General features: G+C 45.1%; 2 protein-coding genes across 2 annotated transcripts; both read left to right on the top strand.

Annotated features, from left to right (window-relative positions):
- Nucleotides 1–4,866: 4,866 nt before the first annotated feature.
- On the top strand, nucleotides 4,867–10,254 carry LOC134864837 (uncharacterized). The gene is made up of 2 exons (XM_063884128.1): nucleotides 4,867–5,106; nucleotides 5,347–10,254. The coding sequence occupies exon 2, from the start codon at nucleotides 5,542–5,544 to the stop codon at nucleotides 10,252–10,254; it is 4,713 nt and encodes a 1,570-aa protein (XP_063740198.1). The 5' UTR covers nucleotides 4,867–5,106; nucleotides 5,347–5,541.
- A 156-nt stretch (nucleotides 10,255–10,410) lies between these two features.
- Nucleotides 10,411–12,096, top strand: LOC134864965 (uncharacterized). Its single transcript, XM_063884326.1, has 2 exons — nucleotides 10,411–11,738; nucleotides 11,979–12,096. Exon 1 carries the CDS (start codon nucleotides 10,440–10,442, stop codon nucleotides 11,427–11,429), a length of 990 nt encoding a protein of 329 aa, XP_063740396.1. The 5' UTR covers nucleotides 10,411–10,439; the 3' UTR covers nucleotides 11,430–11,738; nucleotides 11,979–12,096.
- The last annotated feature ends 8,587 nt before the right edge of the window (nucleotides 12,097–20,683 follow it).

The raw sequence follows: 20,683 nt of genomic DNA, 5'->3' as shown, positions 1-20,683 counted from the left end.
AATGTATTAGTCGATTTATATTTTGTATTTCAAATCTTAATGTAACTTACTAAATGGATGGAAAGCTATGGGGTCAGATCAGTCTCATAATATAATACATAAAATTCACACAGAAGGATTCACACTTGTATTTCATGATCTGCAAAAACATTCACACTTGTATTTTCAATGCACACACAATGTGTTCCGTTTCACATACATGTAAATAAAATCCAAATACAGATAAAAGTTTTATATGTGTATTGTTGATCCACACATATTTGTTTTCCGTTTCAAACCGCTGAACCTGGATACACAAACCGCTTTCTGCGCATGGATCGCTGTGCAGTCGTGAGTGGTTTTTGTAAGGTGGCCTGAAGTGCAAGTCGAAACGACCATTCACAAAACACAACGATATTTCACAAAACACTACAACAATTAAAAAATCACGACAGCATTTCGCCAAAACTCTTTACGGAAAGGTTATTCCTTTAGGGAGCGCACTCTTGTTTGTGATTGGACAGAGCTAGCCGGAGAAATACTGTTGTGATTGGTTGTTTGACAGCGCTACGTCTTTCCTGTTTGGTACTACTCAGCTGTGTCTGCACAAATGTTACAGTTTTTTTACAGTTGCTAACACACTAAAATGACATGCATAGCACAATTATTTAAACCGACACACAGAGAGCAAAACCTCTTCTCAAGTCTCCAAAACTCTAAACACATTTTCTGCTTTACACACATTTTGCAATTCAAAATGGCACTTTTTAAATGCACTGAACACCGTTCTCTGCATAAGACACAACAATCTGACATAAAGTCACATATCAAAACACTGCCATTCAAAATAACACTTCATGAACTAATTGGTCAAAATATGTGCCACCTGGTCAAACACCTCAATGCTTAATTGTTAGCACTTCAATCAAGAAGTAAGCACTATAAAAGCACCACAGGTGAGCATCTCTTTTTTACAACAATGGAAAACAGTCGCAGAGAGAGGAAGAGGAAGGGTGAGAATGAGAGGAGGAGGAAGAGTGAGAGGTAGGGGTAGAGCTGGTAGAGGAGTTCATGGCCAAAGACAACAACTTTCAAATGAAATCAGAGCAACCTGAGTTGATCATGTCATCAACCATGGGCTGACAATGCGAGAGGCTGGACAGAGTGCAGCCCAACTTGAGCCGTTTTACTGTCGCCTCTGTCATCCAGACATTTAGACTGGAGCACAGGTATGCAACCAAAATTTCTTTCACACTTTGTAATACACGCCATTTCATAGTGTATCAGTTGGGTGACACCTGTTTACTTCATGAATGGCTGATGTCATACACTTACTGTCTACGTTTCCTGTATCATTTACTCTACTGTGGGGGAAATATCTTCAGGCTGCAGTGCCCTGTGTTTTTGTTTTTGTGTTTTTCTAAAGGACTGAGAGACGCAACCATGGTGGAGGAAGGGGCCTAATGTTCACCGGGGTACAGGAAGCTGCCATTGTAAACTTGGTTTTGGAAAGTAATGAAATCAGATTAAGAGATATTCAAAGTCACATCATCCAAGACAACACCGTATCAACAACATTCAACAAGTCAGTTTGTCCACATTGGCTCGCGTTCTCGAGCAAAACCAAATCAGTATGAAACAATAATATATAAGGTGCCTTTTGAGAGAAACTCTCAAAGAAACAAAGAGCTCAGAAGAGCATATGTGGATGTGAGTACAATATTGACTACAGTACACTACATGCAACATTGTTTCCCAGTGTACTGATAACACCAAGTTGACTGATGTTTGTTCTTTGTTTCTAGGGAGTTCTGGAAATGGATGCTCATGCAATCCCGCATGAGTTCATCTTTGTAGATGAGGCTGGGTTCAACTTAGCAAAGACCAGAAGAAGGAACGTCATTGGCCACAGAGCCATTATAGATGTTCCCGGCCAACGTGGTGGGAACATCACTATGTGCACTGCCATCTCCAATACGCATGGTGTCCTCCACCGTCATGCCAACCTTGGATCATACAACACAGCCCATTGTCTCACATTTCTGGACAGACTCCACAATATTCTCATACCACCAGAGCATATGAATGACGCAGAGCATCGAAGAAACAGGTATGTTATAGTATGGGACAACGTGAGCTTTCATCGTGCAGCCCCAGTCCAAACCTGGTTTGCTGACCACCCACCATTTGTCGTGCAATACCCCCCACCATACTCACCATTTTTGAACCCCATAGAAGAGTTCTTTTCAGCATGGTGGTGGAAGGTTTACGACCGGCAGCCCTTTGTGCGCATGCCTCTTTTGCAGGCTATGGAAGAGGCATGTGATGAAATTGATGTGGGTGCGATTCAGGGATGGATAAGGCACTCAAGGCGCTTATTCCCTCGATATCTGGCAAGGGAAGATATTGCCTGTGATGTGGACGAGGCGTTGCGGCCAGATCCAGCTATGCGGCAAGATGCTGCCTAATTACAGTATTTTTCTCACCTCTTTTTTTTATATATATTTTTTCTGTAATTTTCTTTTTCAGTTTACTGTTTTTTGTTAGCATATTTTTGTTCACTCCAATGTATCTGCTGTGCATATTTTGCATTGACTTTTTGGGTGAAAAATAAAAAATAACAGCAGCATGTGTGTGTATCTGCAAATATTTCTGTGCATGTGCACAATCTGAAGAATTTTCAACAATTTGAACTATTTTAGTATTATGGCAAAGCTTACTAAAGAGGTTAGTGCTTTACATTTTGCCCAACAGTGTGTCGTTGGTGAGACAAAAATCTGGTAATATGAATGAAGTGTGTGCCGTTTGGTGCAAAAGTTTGATTTTCATAATGGTATATGTAGTTTTGGTTGCAGTGCTTAGCATATATGAGGTATTTTGCAGTTTGGGTGTGTGGTTGTGTAAATTGTGTTAAGTATTTTGATAAAACCAGGATAGTTTCCAAAATTGTGTTAAATTGTAATGTTCCTCAGAAAATAAGTGCTACAGCCCAGTCTCCCCCCTTACTTTGAAGGCTTGTCCGTGAAAATATAATCTTTCATGAAACCGGTCCGTAGCGCAAAAAAAGGCTGGGGACCGCTGCCTTAGAACCCTGAAAGTGTGGTTCAACTATAGACCATAAACTATATAGTATATATAAAGGGTGGAAAGAGTTCGGTAATGTGTGCACAGGAAAGACCTAGTGCTATCAAACAACCAATCACAGCAGTGTTTCTCCAGCTAGCTGAAATGTTGTAGTGTTTTGTTAAATGCCGTTGTGTTTTGTGAAATCTCGTAGTGTTTTGTGAAATGCCATTTCGACTTGCACTTCAGGGCCACCGTAATTTTGACACTCCCCTGACGGTCACCGATTCGTACTTGTAATGTTTTCCATTTATAGCCAATCAGATGTCTCCTCGATTGTAAGCCAATCACATGAGCGCGCCCCAACGAGGGTATGATTTCTTGCGCTCCTGAAGTAGTCACTTCATATATGCATTTTGCGCTGTCCGGAGCTGACAGGTCAACTTCCACATGGCGTCTAGCACAAGAGATGGGTCGTTCGCGAACGAATCAGTTCGAACAAATGACTCTTTGAAACGAACGAACTGACCTGATTCGTCGATTCACCTTCCTCTCGTTCGTTCGTTCGTTCGTTCATTCGTTCGTAGGCTACACAATTCACTGAAGTTAACGTTAGCTGATGTGCTAACAAGCTTAAGCAAAGTAACTTATTGACAGTTTCTAGGTAAAACATAATAACGTTCGAAATCCGCGTCATTTCCGTCAGGCAAAGGTGAGGCTTTGCTGCGGCCTCCTCTTGGTGCTCTGGCGAGCAGAAGACATTTTGGTTGTTTTGATTAACAAAAGTCACATATAACGAATCCTTAGTTTATGTTCTATTTATTTTTCAACTATAAATGACCAGAGTTGTGCAGGAATTATGAAATTAAGTCACATTCTCAGGAGCAGCGGAAAAACACGTCTTACATCCTTCGTGCCCGTGACCCCGCCTGCGTTTATTATAAGTTAATGTTTAGATATATATTTAGTTCTTCTGGTACTACATTCTTATGGGAGTGCTCTTTGGTTTTGACACATGTTGTGGGAATGGACATGACAATCTCTTGCTTAATGCCTATAAGATGTTTAGGGAGCATTGGTTATTTTTAGAGCTTAAACTTACTTTTAAAGTCAACTTTTGAAAAAAAAAGTATTGGCTCCAAAATGTCTGGCTGTTGCCATGATGGCTCTGAGGTTTATTTTAGCTACAAGTAATGACCTTTTAGCTTTGGTGACGTTCAAACCCAACTGAACAATTTCTTTTAAACATACAGCTATATGCTTCTTTTTGCATAATCCTGAAACAACACAGAAGACCTCTGCTTTTTGACAAATGTTTAGGGTGCATTGGTTGCATTAGTGCACATGTTGAGCTTGTATTTTGTCGTTTCATGTATGGGCATTCTCACGTTTTTAATTGGCGTTCCTTGATAGATGGCAAACAGTGATTCAGCATTGGTAGACAGCAGTAGGAGTTATTTATAAATGGGATTTTGTTAGGAAATGTTAATAAAAGGGAGTCAACCTCACCAACCTGCATGTAAGTGGAAGCACATGACCAATTAGATCGTTTCCAGAGTCTATCACAACTAAACTAGGTATCGAAATAATTATAGCTAATGGAGGATAGTTTAATAGATACAGAATATATGTTATAAATGACATTCAACCCAGTCAGTAATCAAAGCATGCCGCAGTAATGCATCCCATAGCATTAGGGCCACACAGCATTTTAATTCAAAATGTAATTTTTTAATCTGAATCCGCATCTGTGGTGTCGAATCAAAGAAGACTTAGAAAGAAATGCTCCAGCTGGGAGGATAATGACACAGTCTGTGTGCTGGACTGGGTTTATTTTACAAGTAATTAATGTGCATTTCCTACTCCTGCCACTAGGTGGTGTCTTTGCTTTGGGGTTGGGTTTAACATTTGGGCAGTCATATTGAAATTCATGATAGTCATGTGACACTTACAGGAAGTCACCTGGAATGCTTTGTTTATCAGACCAGTTTTGGCATGGTAGTGTGAGCAGCAGCTACATCTTATTCCATCCTCTTTTGAATTCACTTTATAGGAGCATCGTCTGTGAGTATCTTTGCAGGATATTGTTAGTGTAATTACTTGATGTGTTTATTTCTGCATATTTTTGTAATTTCAGCGAAGTAAGAGCAATTAATGTTTGACATGCGATTTCATATATCCAGCTAGTCACTGTAGTAACTTTCTAGGCTTGTTGTAGGCCTTATCTTTGGGGATGTGTATCTGATATCTTAGTTATTACATATTTTATGCTGATTGTGTATTTTCTTTCTTTCTTCATTTTAGTTTTACACCTTTTACATGCTGTCAGTTTGAATAAATCTACCAAATCTGACCGGTGTGTGATGGGAGTCATCTGTCTGTCTAATTGAAGAAGGGGAACTCTTTAGTGAGGGCAGAACAGTAAAAAGACGGACTCAACAGTGATTTCTACCGCAGTGAGTAAGATATCCAGCCTGTTCTGCATCTACCAGTATCAAGATGTCATTAAGAGAAGAAAAGAACTATGAAACAAGGTCAGAGTGCTCACGCACATCAAAATTATCAAAGCGCTCTGTGAGATCTTCAGCTAGCTTGCAGGCTGCATTGGAAGCACGCGCAAAGGCAGAAGGTGCACGGGCGAGAACGTTACATGCACAAAGGGAGATTGATGTTAAAGTAAAAAAGGCTCAGCTGAAAGTGGAGGAGACACGTCTTGATGCCACATTGGAAGCCATACAGCAAGAGAAGGATGCCGACGCCGCTTTTGCTGAAGCTAATGTATTGGAATCGGCAGTGGATCTGGCAGCTTTAGGGGAGCTCACTGTTCATGATGAATACCAAGGCTCATCCTATCATTCAGTTGAGAGAACAGAGAAATATGTTCAAGAACAGTATGCCTATGTGAAATCTAATGAGCGCACAGACGATCCAGAGCAGGATAAAAAGGTTGATTTTACTCCCTCAGCAGCTGTTAACCTCAACTCTAATGATGATTCTCAGAGACATCATGAGCTACCTAGGCAAAGTGAGAGGCAACGTTTATCTGTGACAGCCACAATGCCAACTGCAACAGCTGCTCATTCAAAACGGCCGCCAGTGCAATTCACACCAAAAAGAGAAAGTGAATTTATTGCACCACAACCAGCATCTGAACCAAGGAACCAATGGACACCCAGACACGATACAGCAGATTACAGCTATCCACGGGGAGGAGAATCCACTTCTAATGTATCAGTGCTAGCAAGGTTCTTAGCTCGCCGTGAGCTACTCACAGCTGGACTCACGAAGTTCAATGACAAACCCGAAAACTACTGGGCCTGGAGGTCCGCCTTCTCTAACGCTACTGAAGATCTGGGTCTGAAGCCTAGTGAGGAACTTGACCTGCTGATTAAGTGGCTTGGACCGGAATCTGCAGAGCATGCAAGGAGAGTGAGGTCGGTTCGAATCAACTACCCTGGTGAGGCCCTCAGCATGGTCTGGAGAAGACTAGAGGAGGTTTATGGATCGCCAGAGGCCATGGAGACAGCACTCTTTAACAAGCTCGAACGGTTCCCCAAGTTCTCCAATAAAGAACCCAAGCGGCTACGTGAACTAGGTGATCTTCTCCTGGAGATACAGGCAGGCAAGGAGGATGGGTTCCTGCCTGGTTTGGCTTATCTGGACACGGCGCGAGGCATTCATCCGATCCTGGAGAAATTGCCATTCAACCTGCAGGAGAAGTGGATGGTGCAAGGTACAAGGTATAAAGAAAGACACCACACCATCTTCCCACCCTTCTCAGTGTTCGCCGACTTCATTCGTGCAGAAGCAAAGATGAGAAATGATCCAAGCTTCGCTGCTGCAGCGCCCAGCAACACGCCCAGCAACACGCCACCTAAGTGGGAGAAATTCCCAACAAAATCAGCTAAAACCCCTATAGCTGTGCATAAAACAGAGGTTGACAATCCTGCCAAGGGTGATGAGACCAAGGGTTCAGACAACCCGAAGAAAGAGTGTCCCATACACAAAAAGCCCCACCCCCTACCTAAGTGTAGAGCCTTTCGAGCCAAACTGCTGGACGAACGTAAGGCCTTGCTTAAGGAGAATGGCATATGCTTCCGTTGTTGTTCCTCAACCTCCCACCAAGCTAAGGACTGCAAGGCTATCATCCAGTGCTCTGAGTGCAACAGCGATAGGCACATTGCAGCCCTTCATGCCGGCCCTGCACCATGGACAATAAAGCCAGCTAGCGGCCCCTCTGAAGAGCATGGCGGGGAGGGAGAGGAATCTACTCCGGCTTCAGTCACTACCTCAATCTGCACTGAGGTCTGTGGCGACAGCGCGGCAACCAAATCCTGTGCCAAAATCTGTCTCGTCTATGTGTATCCTAAAAACCAACCCGAGAGGAAGACAAGAGCATACGCCATCCTAGATGACCAGAGCAATAGGTCACTAGCCAGGTCATCATTCTTTGAGCTGTTCAGCATAGCTGACAACACTTCTCCCTACACACTCAAAACCTGTGCGGGTGTGTCAGAGGCTGCAGGCCGCAGGGCAAGGGGGTTCATAGTGGAGTCAGCTGATGAAAAGACCAGTCTAGCTCTGCCTACACTCATCGAGTGTGATCAACTGCCTGATAACAGGGCAGAGATTCCTACGCCAGCTGCTGTGAAGTACCATCCACACCTGAAATCCCTAACCTCCAAGATACCTCCCCTTGACCCGAGGGCCGAGATCTTACTTCTTTTAGGGAGAGACATTATTCAGGTCCACAAGGTCCTTGAACAGCGCAATGGCCCCCCACACGCTCCTTTCGCCCAGCGGCTAGCCCTCGGCTGGGTGATCGTAGGGGATGTGTGTATTAACGGTGCACACGTACCCTCACCTGTGAACACATACAGAACCTACATTCATGAGAATGGGCGTCCCAGCGTTCTGTGTCCCTGCCTCAAGAAAATTGAAATCAAAGAAAAGCTCAACCACACTTGTCAGTTCCAAAGTCCTTCAGCCTCAGAGCGGCAGTCCTTACCAAGTGACAAAACGCGACTCATGGGGGAGTCCATCTTCTGCCACACAAAGGACGACGACAAGACAGCACCTTCTATGGAGGATCTTGCCTTCCTGAGGATTATGGACAAGGAACTGAAACAGGGTGAAGACAACAGCTGGCAGGCTCCACTCCCCTTCCGAAGCCCACGCCAGCGTCTGCCAAACAACCGTGAGCAGGCTAGGACCCGTCTCGCTATGGTCACCAAGACACTCAGGAAACACCCTGAGAGGAGAGAGCATTTCACTGAGTTCATGAGCAAGCTCTTCGAGAATGGACATGCTGAAGTGGCACCACCCTTACCACCAGATGAGGAGAGCTGGTATCTACCGTTCTTTGGGGTATACCACCCTCAGAAGCCTGGACAGGTGAGGGTGGTATTCGACTCCAGTGCACAACACCAAGGGGTGTCCCTCAATGATGTCCTCCTCACAGGCCCAAACATGAACAACAGTTTGCTCGGGGTACTGCTGCGCTTCAGAAGGGAGCCAGTGGCCGTGACGACTGACATCCAGCAGATGTTCCATTGCTTTGTCGTACGTGAGGACCATCGGAACTTTCTGCGCTTCCTCTGGCATCGCAATAATGACCTGGATGACGACGTCATTGAGTACAGGATGTGCGTACATGTCTTCGGAAATAGCCCGTCACCGTCCGTAGCCACATACGGGCTCCGAAGAGCTGCTGCAGAGGGAGAGAGGGAGTACGGCGTAGAGGCGAGGCTGTTCGTTGAGAGAAACTTCTATGTTGACGATGGCCTTCTGTCTGTCCCTTCAGAACAGGAAGCCATCACTCTTCTTCACAACACTCAAGGTATGCTGGCCCTCTCCAACCTCCGGCTTCACAAGATCTTGTCGAACAGGGTGGCTGTGATGAGAGCCTTCCCTCCTGAAGATCTGGCTAAGGGGATGAAAGATCTGGATCTCAGCACAGACCCCATTCCCATGCAGAGAAGTTTAGGGGTGAGCTGGGATGTTTCGGAAGACGTATTCACCTTCCAAGTTGCTGATGCAGAGAAGCCTTACACAAGACGTGGGGTCCTGTCAACTGTTAACAGTCTGTTCGACCCACTAGGTTTCGCTGCCCCTGTAAGCGTTCAAGGAAGGTCCATACTGAGGGAGCTCACCACAGAGTCATGCGACTGGGACGCCCCTCTCCCTGAGGAAAAGTACAGAGAATGGAAGCTGTGGAGGGACTCTCTGAAGGAGCTTGAACAGCTCAAGATTCCGCGCCAATACACCTCCATCTCTCTCCGTCAAGCATGCAGTAAGGAGCTGTGTGTATTCTGTGACGCTTCCACCATTGCTATAGCTGCTGTCGCCTACGTGAGAACAACCGATGCAAGCAGTAATGTTGAGGTTGGCTTCATGTTTGGCAAGGCAAAGCTTGCTCCACGTCCAGAAACGACAATTCCAAGGCTCGAGCTGTGCGCTGCGGTCCTGGCTGTAGAGATTGCAGACGTGATTGTGGATGAGATGGACACCATCTTTGACGCTGTGACCTTCTACTCAGACAGCAAGGTGGTCCTAGGCTACATTCACAATGAGTCAAGACGATTCTACGTCTACGTGAGCAACAGGGTGCAGCGCATCAGGAGGTCAACAAGCCCTAAACAATGGAAGCACGTGCCCTCCAGCCAAAACCCTGCAGACCACGGCTCACGATCAGTCCCAGCAGGCAGCCTAACTCACACCTCATGGCTGTGCGGACCACCATTCCTGTTGACATCAGCTGAAGCTGAACCTGCACCTAATTCCTTCAACTTGGTTGACCCCAGCTCTGACTCTGATGTCCGCCCACAGATCACTTGTCATCTCAACAGGGTTACCAGTGGCAAACTTGACCCTATGCGTTTTGAGAGGTTCTCCAGATGGCGGTCACTCAATCGAGCAGTTGCTAGGCTTGTGCATGTTGCCCACTCCTTCAACCAGGGGAGCAGATGCAAGGGTTGGCACATCCATGAAGAGCTCTGTCCCACAGAAGACTTGGAGGAAGCAAGAAACATCATAATACGGGCCGTCCAACAAGATGCCTTCACGGAGACTTTGGATTGCATCCGGGGAGGAATAGCCATTCCTAAGCAAAGCCCACTCCTCAGCCTGTGTCCTTACCTTGACAGTGCTGGCATTCTCAGGATTGGACGCTGTCCAAGGCAAACCTGGATGGAAAAGAGGTTAGTCCTGTAATCTTACCTGGGCAGAGCCACGTCACAACCTTGCTCATCCGACATTATCATGAGCAGGTCCAGCACCAAGGGCGGCACCTCACCGAGGGTGCTGTGAGAGCGGCAGGCCTGTGGATTATAAGTGGGAAACGGCGTATCAGCAGCATCCTTCATCACTGCGTCACATGCAGAAGACTACGCAGGAAGATGGAGACTCAAAAGATGGCTGACTTACCTGCGGACCGCCTCAGCGCAGATCCTCCCTTCTCATTCGTGGGTGTGGACGTCTTCGGACCATGGATGGTCACGGCACGGCGGACCAGAGGAGGACTTGCTAGCAGCAAAAGATGGGCTGTGCTTTTTACATGTATGAGCACCAGGGCCATACATATAGAAGTACTGGAGTCAATGGACTCTTCAAGCTTCATCAACGCTCTACGGCGGTTCTTCTCAGTCAGGGGGCCAGCGAAACAGATCAGAAGCGATTGTGGCACCAACTTCGTTGGGGCCTGTAAGGAGTTGCAGATGGACTCTGTGACTAGTGACAAGGAGGTGCAAGGATATCTCAGTGACAATGGGTGTAAGTGGATCTTCAACCCACCACACTCTTCCCACATGGGGGGCAGTTGGGAGCGGCTAATTGGACTGGCAAGGCGTATCCTGGACTCGATGCTGTTGAAGGCCGGCCCAGCAAAGCTCACGCATGAGGTCCTGACAACATTCATGGCAGAGGTCTCAGCGATCCTGAACGCCCGTCCACTGGTTCCTGTGTCCACAGACCCTGACTCCCCATTCATCCTGACACCAGCGACACTTCTCACACAGAAGGTCAGTGCCCTTCCTCCTCCCAAGGGTGAGTTTGACGAGAAGGACCTCTACGGCAAGCAGTGGAGGCAGGTCCAAAGCCTCGCCAACACCTTTTGGCATCGATGGAGGACAGAGTACCTCCCCACCCTGCAGAAACGCAGGAAGTGGGAAAAAGAGAAACGCAATCTGAAAGAAGGTGACGTCATCCTCCTGAAAAACGACCAGTTGCAGAGAAACGACTGGCCCATGGGCGTCATCGTCAAGACCTTCCCCGGCACCGACGGGAGGGTAAGAAAGGTGGAGATCAAGACTGCGAGGGATGGGTCAAGCAAGACCTTTCTGCGACCTGTCTCAGAGGTCGTCCTACTCCTCTCCCCAGAGACTGATTAGAGTTACCGTTCTTAGCTCCCCTTGTTAAAGGTGGCATCTTTTTAGATACCAGGCGGGGAGTGTGCTGGACTGGGTTTATTTTACAAGTAATTAATGTGCATTTCCTACTCCTGCCACTAGGTGGTGTCTTTGCTTTGGGGTTGGGTTTAACATTTGGGCAGTCATATTGAAATTCATGATAGTCATGTGACACTTACAGGAAGTCACCTGGAATGCTTTGTTTATCAGACCAGTTTTGGCATGGTAGTGTGAGCAGCAGCTACATCTTATTCCATCCTCTTTTGAATTCACTTTATAGGAGCATCGTCTGTGAGTATCTTTGCAGGATATTGTTAGTGTAATTACTTGATGTGTTTATTTCTGCATATTTTTGTAATTTCAGCGAAGTAAGAGCAATTAATGTTTGACATGCGATTTCATATATCCAGCTAGTCACTGTAGTAACTTTCTAGGCTTGTTGTAGGCCTTATCTTTGGGGATGTGTATCTGATATCTTAGTTATTACATATTTTATGCTGATTGTGTATTTTCTTTCTTTCTTCATTTTAGTTTTACACCTTTTACATGCTGTCAGTTTGAATAAATCTACCAAATCTGACCGGTGTGTGATGGGAGTCATCTGTCTGTCTAATTGAAGAAGGGGAACTCTTTAGTGAGGGCAGAACAGTCTGCCTATTAATATATGGCCGAGTGGTAAGTATTTCCTGTGTCTCTGTAGAGGCTTTAACAAGGTTTTCTAGATACAGCCCGAGGGCTTACTACGGGCAAGGCTTCCAAATCAACACAGAGAGAAAAAACGCTGTGAGCTGCTCTAAAGACACAACATTAATCATAAACAGACTATATATCAGCACGCCCGGATGGACAAGCATGTAAACACAAAATGAACCCACACAGCTCTAATTACCAGAGTTTCAATGAATGCCTCAAGGACAGAGCAATGACAATGTAATTAATGTTGACCCTACATTATCCACTACATGAGTCCTGCTGTTGAAATAAAACTGACGGTAAGACATACATGTTGACGGGATCCATCAGGACTGTCTCTTTGTCTAGATTTCAGTCGCTCCACATCCTTCAAAGTGAAGTCGCTTGAATCTGGCCAACAGATGATCAATCAGGGAGAATCCACTCTGGTGTTTCTTGTGTTTCTTAAATCCACCAAAAAAATCAAAACTACTATAGGCTGACGTCGTCGGGGGCGGGTCCTCTTATGTCGTCACCGTCGCCATCTTGTTAGCGAAGTCCTGAAGCTCTCACCTACGATATTCTATTATGCAATCCTTCTGAGATTTATCAGTTATTAAACATGCAAATAGTATCATTGCAGCATCAATGAGTGAGAGGTAGAGGCGGTGTGTTTAGTATGTAACTCCACTGGTCCTTCTCCCTCTACTCATATATACAATACAATATTAGCTATGCTATCTGAGGCTAAAAACAACATCCGGTAATACTGCCGGAAGTGGACAAATATGATCCGTCCAGAAACAGTGAATTATCTTTTAATGTTCCGCTCCAATATATTGATTATTTCCAACATTACAAATTCACAAGACTATGCAAGACTGCGAGACTGTATGCTAACTGTAGCAACGGCTAAGTTAGCCTCGTGTTTAGCTGTGTTGTCCGGAGTCCGGGTTTATTGTTTTAGTAGTTGAACAGTATAGACGTAATCTTAAGAGACTGTGTGCCTGCCTGCTGCCGGTTGACAGAAGGACATCGGGCCAACAGGAGGACTACGCAGGATTGTTTCATCGGGGAGATACGTCTATGGATTGGCCGTGTGGAAGGAATATGAGCTCTATCTAGCGCGCCAACAAGGGTACCATAACTGACTAAAATCCCGGGTACTTTTATTTCTTTTGTTTTGAACCAAGTCGTGGAATATGTGTTGTTGTTATTAAGTTGACATGTTGTTAAAGTAAAGTGTATACAGATTGACAATCATTTCAGGTACAGTTCGGGTATTTCTGTTAATGGAATATTTCTCTGATGGTAATCAGAGTGGGGGCTCTAGAGCTGATATTTGGAGTTGCATGGGAGATTTATTATGCTGCAGTATAGCTACGGTCTATCGCCGTGCTACCTGAGGGCTTTTAGGGACCAAAGTGAGAACCCTAGATAGGAGAGCTTATAGTAGATCCCACCACAGCTCCTCCCATGCTCGTAGTACTGTCCTGAGCTAAGTGGTTGGGAGGGCTACATAAGTAATACTTTATATCTCTTGTATTTATTTCTATGTTGATGCTTGTTTCTACGTGTATGTTTAGTGTTAGGGAACATTTCCCCAGTAAACTGATATCAGAAACCGCGTGTGTGTGTGTGTGTGTGTGTGTGTGTGTGTGTGTGTGTGTGTGTGTGTGTGTGTGTGTGTGTGTGTGTGTGTGTGTGTGTAGGTTAATAAATGATATTTCCTAAAGTCCTTCAACATCCCCACCATAGATGAGTCCAATGCCATTGATATCTTCTGAAACTCAGCAGCTGTTGGTGTGCAGGGAGAACAGCAGAGGGGAAACCTTGTGCTGATGGTTCTGATATAAAACTGAACAAACAAAATTACCCTTAGCTTTAAAAGTTTAGAAATATCAGCTGCAGGAGGGAATACTCAAGGAGCCCAGGACAAAGGATGCTGGGTGCTTTGCTAAGTGATGATGTGTATATGCAGCATGTAAAGAGGAGGAATTTCAATGTTAAATGAAACTTGTGTCCACCTTAGAATCAGTCGTCTGCATCTTGAAACTCCACCAGCAACTTTACAATCAGGAAATACCTGAAACCAGAGTCTGGACCACCCCGGGTCCAGACACCCTTGACACCCATAATCAGCTGATTAAGCAGCTGGAGGAGAGAGAGAATTGGGAATGAATAAATGTAAAAGGTAGTCTCTCTGATTGAACTCACACTGAGCTGCATGTGAATGTGCCTTATCAATTTTCTTATAAAACAACCTTACAAGAACACCTACTGTCTGAACGTTTCACCCTTGACTGAAAATAACACCGTTATAGAAGATAGAAAACAGAAGAGGCCAGGCTCTGGTCTACACATCCTCATGAAGGGATGATCCAATTCATTTTTGCTGACAATTCAAATAAACCGGCATGTTTGCAGTCATTCACAAAGAGGAAGTTGATCGTAAAACCACAATGTATCCAGATGGATGTTTACGATCTTCCAGGTGCCAGCAAAAAAGGCAGGACCATGGCAACGGGCACAGACACACCCTGACTATCCTATATTAATGGCCTGCCAGCGTAGAAACACCAAAATCTGGGGACGACGCTCCATGCTGATTTAGCAACATGCACATTTGGGAAATGACGGCATAGAGATATATAGACCTGCTGGCGAGAATCTCCATGTAGATACCAACAACAAACGTAACAGTTTTTTTTTTGAAAGTTTTCATCATAAAGACAAATGATACAGCAGATGCAACATAACACATTTAGACCAAGCTGCTATGAGAGCAGATCAAATATACCCCCCATCCCAGCATGAAAGAAAAACAAAGTAAAAAAGACAAATATATGGAACATTTGGAAAAATAATCAAATACGTTCCGATGGTAGTGACAAAAAATAAAATCAAACAAAAAGACAACATTTATAAAATCTATCAGTAGATCCCCTCAGTGGACCAAATTTCTGTAGTTGCAAAAACTGCAATACATCTCTAATTCAGTGAGTATGGGTGGGTGGTGATTTGTCCTTCCATTTTAGAAGAATTAGTCGTCAAACTATTAAAGATGCAAAAGCAATAGCATTTAATTTAAATTTGGAAGGTGAGCTTCTTTAGCAACCACTCCATGTCAGCGGAGAATGATGGATAAGAATCTCAAACACTTTTGAGATTGTTTGAAATACATCCTCCCAATACTTACAAAGCCGGGGACAAGTCCAGAAAGTGTGTATAAGAGTCCCCACTTGACTCTTGCACCTAGCACACATGGTGCTCACGTTAGAATAAAACTTGGCTAATTTCGCTTTAGTATAGAGAAGACGATGGAGAATTTCAAACTGTAGGAGTCCATGCCGTGAGCAAATAAATGAGGAGTGGACCTTATTTAGAATTGAATCCCAAGTATCCTCATCCAAATGTAATTGTAGGTCCTCTTCCCATAGGCCTTTAAATATAGATAAGGATGGGCTGTCAAGTTGAGAAACTATCTTATACAATTGAGCGACCACACCCCTTCTGAGTGGGTTAACATCCAAAATATTGTCTAATATGGTTTTATCTGGTGGATAAGGGAACTGAACTAGATTAGTTCGAGCAAAGTTTGTAACTTGCAGATCCCTAAAAAAACTTAGATTATATTTCAGTTCAGCTGGGTAAATGAGGCAAAAGTATCATCAATATATAAATCTCCAAAATATGTAATACCTTTTGTCTTCCAAATTGTAAAAGCAAGGTCCTGCAGTGAACGGGGAAAAGAGATATTTTGATCAATCGGTGCTGAGAGGGGCATTGATAAAAGTCCAAATTTGTTAAATGTACCCAGATCTTAAGGGAATGTCCAAGTGTCGGGTTATTTTTATATGCAGAGAGGTCCAGAGTTGTAGGGCATGTCAAGAGAGCAGGTAGTGAAGATAGTTTACAAAATGAGGCCTCAGCGGACAACCAGGATGGTTGCTGGCTTTCAAACGGAACCTTCCAAAATAACATGCTACGAATATTAGCAGCCCAGTAGTAATACTCAAAGTTAGGTAAAGCCATCCCTGATCAGGCTTTTAGGTAGGTGGGCGTCTGGGCGTCCTCTGGCTAAGCTCACATCTCGCGAGACTCGCATTGCATTGGTCGATTTTCCGTGACACGCGTGGACGGGCGCTGTATTGGTGGAATATCTGATATCTCTTTAACCTTTTTCGCGGGAAGAAAGTGCAGGTAAGCTTGAAACTTTTACCAATCTTTACAAACGTGACAGAAAGCCTGATAACTATAGGAGTATTTCGGAATTTTTCTGGCTTTGGTGGCAATAACTGTCGATGAACCGGGGGAAAAACAACAACAAAAAAGTCAGGACAATGCGACCAGCGAGAACTGTAGTGGGGAGGGGGGCGCATGAGGAGATCAAAATGTGTACGGTTCCTTTAAATAATAGGGAGCCTTTACTTTTAAAAGATCGATAAATGGATGTTGTTTGTGGAGAACAGTGTACTTAATTCCCACTATTGACATATTTACAGTTGATATTATCCTTTATAATATTTGATTGATTTGATATTAAGGCTAAATGAAAATTCTTTCTTCAAGTTACTGTGAAAGATGAGGAAAAGAGGAAGAACACAGACATCGAAATCCAGCTTCTTCCAGCAGAGTAGTCATGTAAGAATCTTTGTCTTGTGTGAATCTTCAAAGGTGTGAAAGGTCAGAAAACCATCACAAACACACAGCTAATACAACTGTATGCTAAGTGTCTTGCATATAGATTAACAAAATTTAATAAGTAGAAATACAAGATGTATGTGACAATTAAGTTGTACCTTTTAGTTTCAGTTACACTCACTGTTCTTTGTTTTAACTTATGAAAACTATTATATTGTTTATCAATCAGTGTAATAATATTACCCAAAATTATCTGGTCTTCCCCACCCCCCGACACACACACACATACCTCCTCCCAGCCTCAGCACACAAATAATGTTGTAACAAAGACAAAAACGTGGCTGTATTCCACAAAATTTGCACCTCAAAATTCAGGAAATAGTGTTTCAGAGAGTTATGAATTTCACATTTTTTCGGGGGGGATGCCCCCGGGCCCCCCTACAATACTCGCGCCTGCGGCGCTTGTGCGTTGCTAGGCCATTGAAAAAAAAATTGGACACCCTGTAAAAATATCCTAGCTAAAAGCCTGCCCCTGATTGTTTTGGCCTTTGCAAAAAAGCGTTACGAATTCTTGCAGGTTTATTATTCCAAATAAATTTCGAGATATATTTGTCAAGAGTTAAAAATAATTTTGTTCTTATCAATACTGGCACACATTCAAACAAATAAAGACATTTTGGTAAAATGTTCATCTTAATGACATTGATCCGACCCGCTAGGGAGAGGGGTAGCGTACTCCACCTCTGTAAATCTTTCTTAACTGATTCTAAGAGCTTAGTAATATTTGTTCTGCCCTCCATAAGCTTTTGGTAGCTTTGGGTTTTATATTTGGGGAAATACTGCCACCTAGTGGACAGTACTATTTACAAAGTCGCGCAGGTTTAGTTTCTTTTTCATTGTTGAGTTGACTTGAGTTAGGAGAACATACGGATACAGTTTCTGCCGGATTCCTCTTCAAAGACTTACCTTTAACGCGTGAGCTTTGGACATTATTAGTCTGTAAGTGCCTATTCTTTGTTACCACATTCAATGCCATGTAGATAATTAAGAGTTTATGTTGAATTTGTGTCTCTACATCTCTAGGATAATTTGTCACTTAGCCATGCTAGCTCTCGTGGTATCATGCTACCTGCTATGTACTGTGATATTATCTTCGTGAGATTTATGTATCCTTTGTTTCTGTTTGTTTCAGTTTTACAAAAAAGAATGTCCTGTATAAATACTTGCTTGGTGAACAAAGTAAACGGAAGAAAAACCAACACTTCTTGCCTCGCTTGAGTTCATCAACTTTATTTAATAGACGACAAATTGTTAGCTAGCTGTCTAGTTCTGCAAGCTAGAGAACGCAGCACGAGGACAGCATAGTAAAAAGACTACAGCGCTGCGAGTTCAAGCACAGAAGGTAGCCTTAGAAGACCACGATGCTTCATGCGGGCGCAGCAGAAGGTGACGCCACCGGACAAGCACAAGGTGCTGCCGCTCTGGAGCTACTAGAAAACGGCCATGAGGCAACCCAAAATCAAGAACCATTCCGAACACCCGACTGCTGGTCACAGGCGTCTAAGAGGTCCAACGTATCCTCCGCATCGTCAGCAGCTATCAAAGCACGCGCAAAGTCAAAAGCTGCACTGGCCCAGCTAACCTTTGCAGAGAAAGAAGCAGCCATGATTAGGCAGAAAGCTGAGGTTGAAGCCAGTCTCCACGTTCTCACCATTCAAAAGATGGCCGCCGCCGCTGAGGCAGAAGCTGCAGGCTATGAGGAAGAGGAGGTTGAAAGCGGGGAGAAACATGAGCCATACGTCCCGGGAAAACCTTTAAACGCCTCAGAACGTGCAGGTAACTACGTTCAGCAGCACTCAGATATGTTTGGCAGACAACCAGCACCGCCAACACATGCTCCACTGCACTCCTACAGACCAGTCGCACATGCAGCTGAGCCAGCTGCCCATCATAGCCCCACGCCACTCATCAGCAAGATAAAACAAGAACAACCTTCCCCATATAAGTCTCCAATGATGCCGCCACAACCACCTCCACACAAGGGATTCCTCCCCATACCTCAGCCATACCCCAGCCTGCACAGGGGGCCCTCCTCCGAGCCGCAGCCAGCACAAGACCTTGCTAAGTACCTCATGCGACCAGAAATGGTGAGCTCAGGCCTGCTACAGCTCGATGACCGCCCTGAACATTTCTGGTCATGGAAAGCCTCCTTCCTCAGCACCACTCAGGACCTAAATCTGACACCCAGGGAAGAACTGGATCTGCTGGTGAAGTGGCTTGGCGCAGACTCAGCAGAACAGGCGCAGAGAATACGCTCAGTGCACGTCTTCGATCCCACTGCAGGCCTCCGCATGGTGTGGCAACGTGTGGAGGAATGCTATGGGGCACCAGAGGCTGTAGAGCACGCACTGCTTAAAAAGATTGAAGATTTCCCAAAGCTGACAAATAAAGACAACACCAAACTCAGAGAACTCGGTGATATCCTCCTGGAACTGGAGTGTGCCAAGGAAGAAGGATACATACCAGGCCTCGCCTTTTTGGATACAGCCCGCGGGGTGAACCCAATCGTAGAGAAGCTATCCTACAGCCTACAAGAGAGATGGATATCGATCGGATCCAGATACAAAGAGGAAAACGGTGTGGCCTTCCCTCCATTCTCCATCTTCTCACAGTTTGTCAGACGACAGGCTAAAGTGCGTAATGACCCAAGCTTCGCCTTCTCCACCTCCAACAGCAACATGCCACCGAAAGGAGAGAGGTCAGTGAAACACAGCTACAAAACCCCAGTAAGTGTGCACAAGACAGAGGTCACACCCAAACCCAGCTACGGCGAAACCAGCTCTGTGGAGAAGAGAATAGGCGACCCAGACCGCGAGTGCCCTATACACAGGAAACCACACCCACTCAAAAGATGTAGGACATTCAGATCTAAGGCTATTGAAGAACGTAAGGCTTACCTCAAAGAAAACCGCATCTGCTTCAAATGCTGTGGGTCAACTCAGCACATGGCAAAAGACTGCAGAGTGCCAATCAAATGTGCCGAGTGCAACAGTGAGCGACACATCGCGGCTCTACACCCAGGCCCTCCTGTCTTCAACGACAGTGCCGTCACGGAGAAGGAGGAAAGCGGGGAGCCGGATGAGGACACGCCCACAGTCACTTCCAAGTGCACAGAGATTTGCGGCAACGCTGACAGCCCACGCTCATGTGCCAAGATCTGCCTGGTTAAAGCCTATCCTGCTGGGAGAAAAGAGAAAGCTGTGAAGATGTATGCAGTGCTGGACGAACAGAGTAACAAGTCACTCGCAAAGACAGAGTTCTTCAATCTCTTCGGTCTCAAAGCCAGTCCAGCCCCATACACACTGAAGACCTGCGCGGGGACAACAGAGACCTCCGGCAGACGAGTCAACAACTTCACGCTTGAGTCGATGGATGTGAAACTACAACTCCCCCTCCCCACGCTCATCGAATGTGACATGGTGCCGGATGACAGATCTGAAATTCCATCTCCAGATATTGCAAAACACCACCCCCACCTGCAGCGAGTGGCGCAAAGGATTCTAGATGTAGACCCAAACGCACCCATCCTCCTGCTCCTGGGAAGAGACATCCTCAGAGTGCATAAGGTGCGTGAGCAAGTCAACGGGCCACACAACGCTCCGTATGCACAACGGCTCGACCTGGGCTGGGTCATCGTGGGTGACGTCTGCCTGGGGACGGTCCACAAACCAGCTGAAGTCAACGTGTACAAAGCCAACGTGCTACAAAATGGCAGAACATCTTTCCTCCATCCCTGTCCAAATAACATCCAGGTGAAGGAAATCTACAGCAACACACCGCAGCGACACAACCCTTGCTCACTCCCCTGTGATGAAGAGGCAGGCTGGGCAGCGAGCACAGACAGCCTCAGCCTCTCAGTG

Source organism: Eleginops maclovinus, chromosome 5 (assembly GCF_036324505.1).
Source record: "Eleginops maclovinus isolate JMC-PN-2008 ecotype Puerto Natales chromosome 5, JC_Emac_rtc_rv5, whole genome shotgun sequence".
Taxonomy (NCBI): Eukaryota; Metazoa; Chordata; class Actinopteri; order Perciformes; family Eleginopidae; genus Eleginops; species Eleginops maclovinus.
The sequence above is the reverse complement of the archived record's forward strand: the minus strand, read 5'-3'. Positions and strand labels throughout refer to the sequence as shown.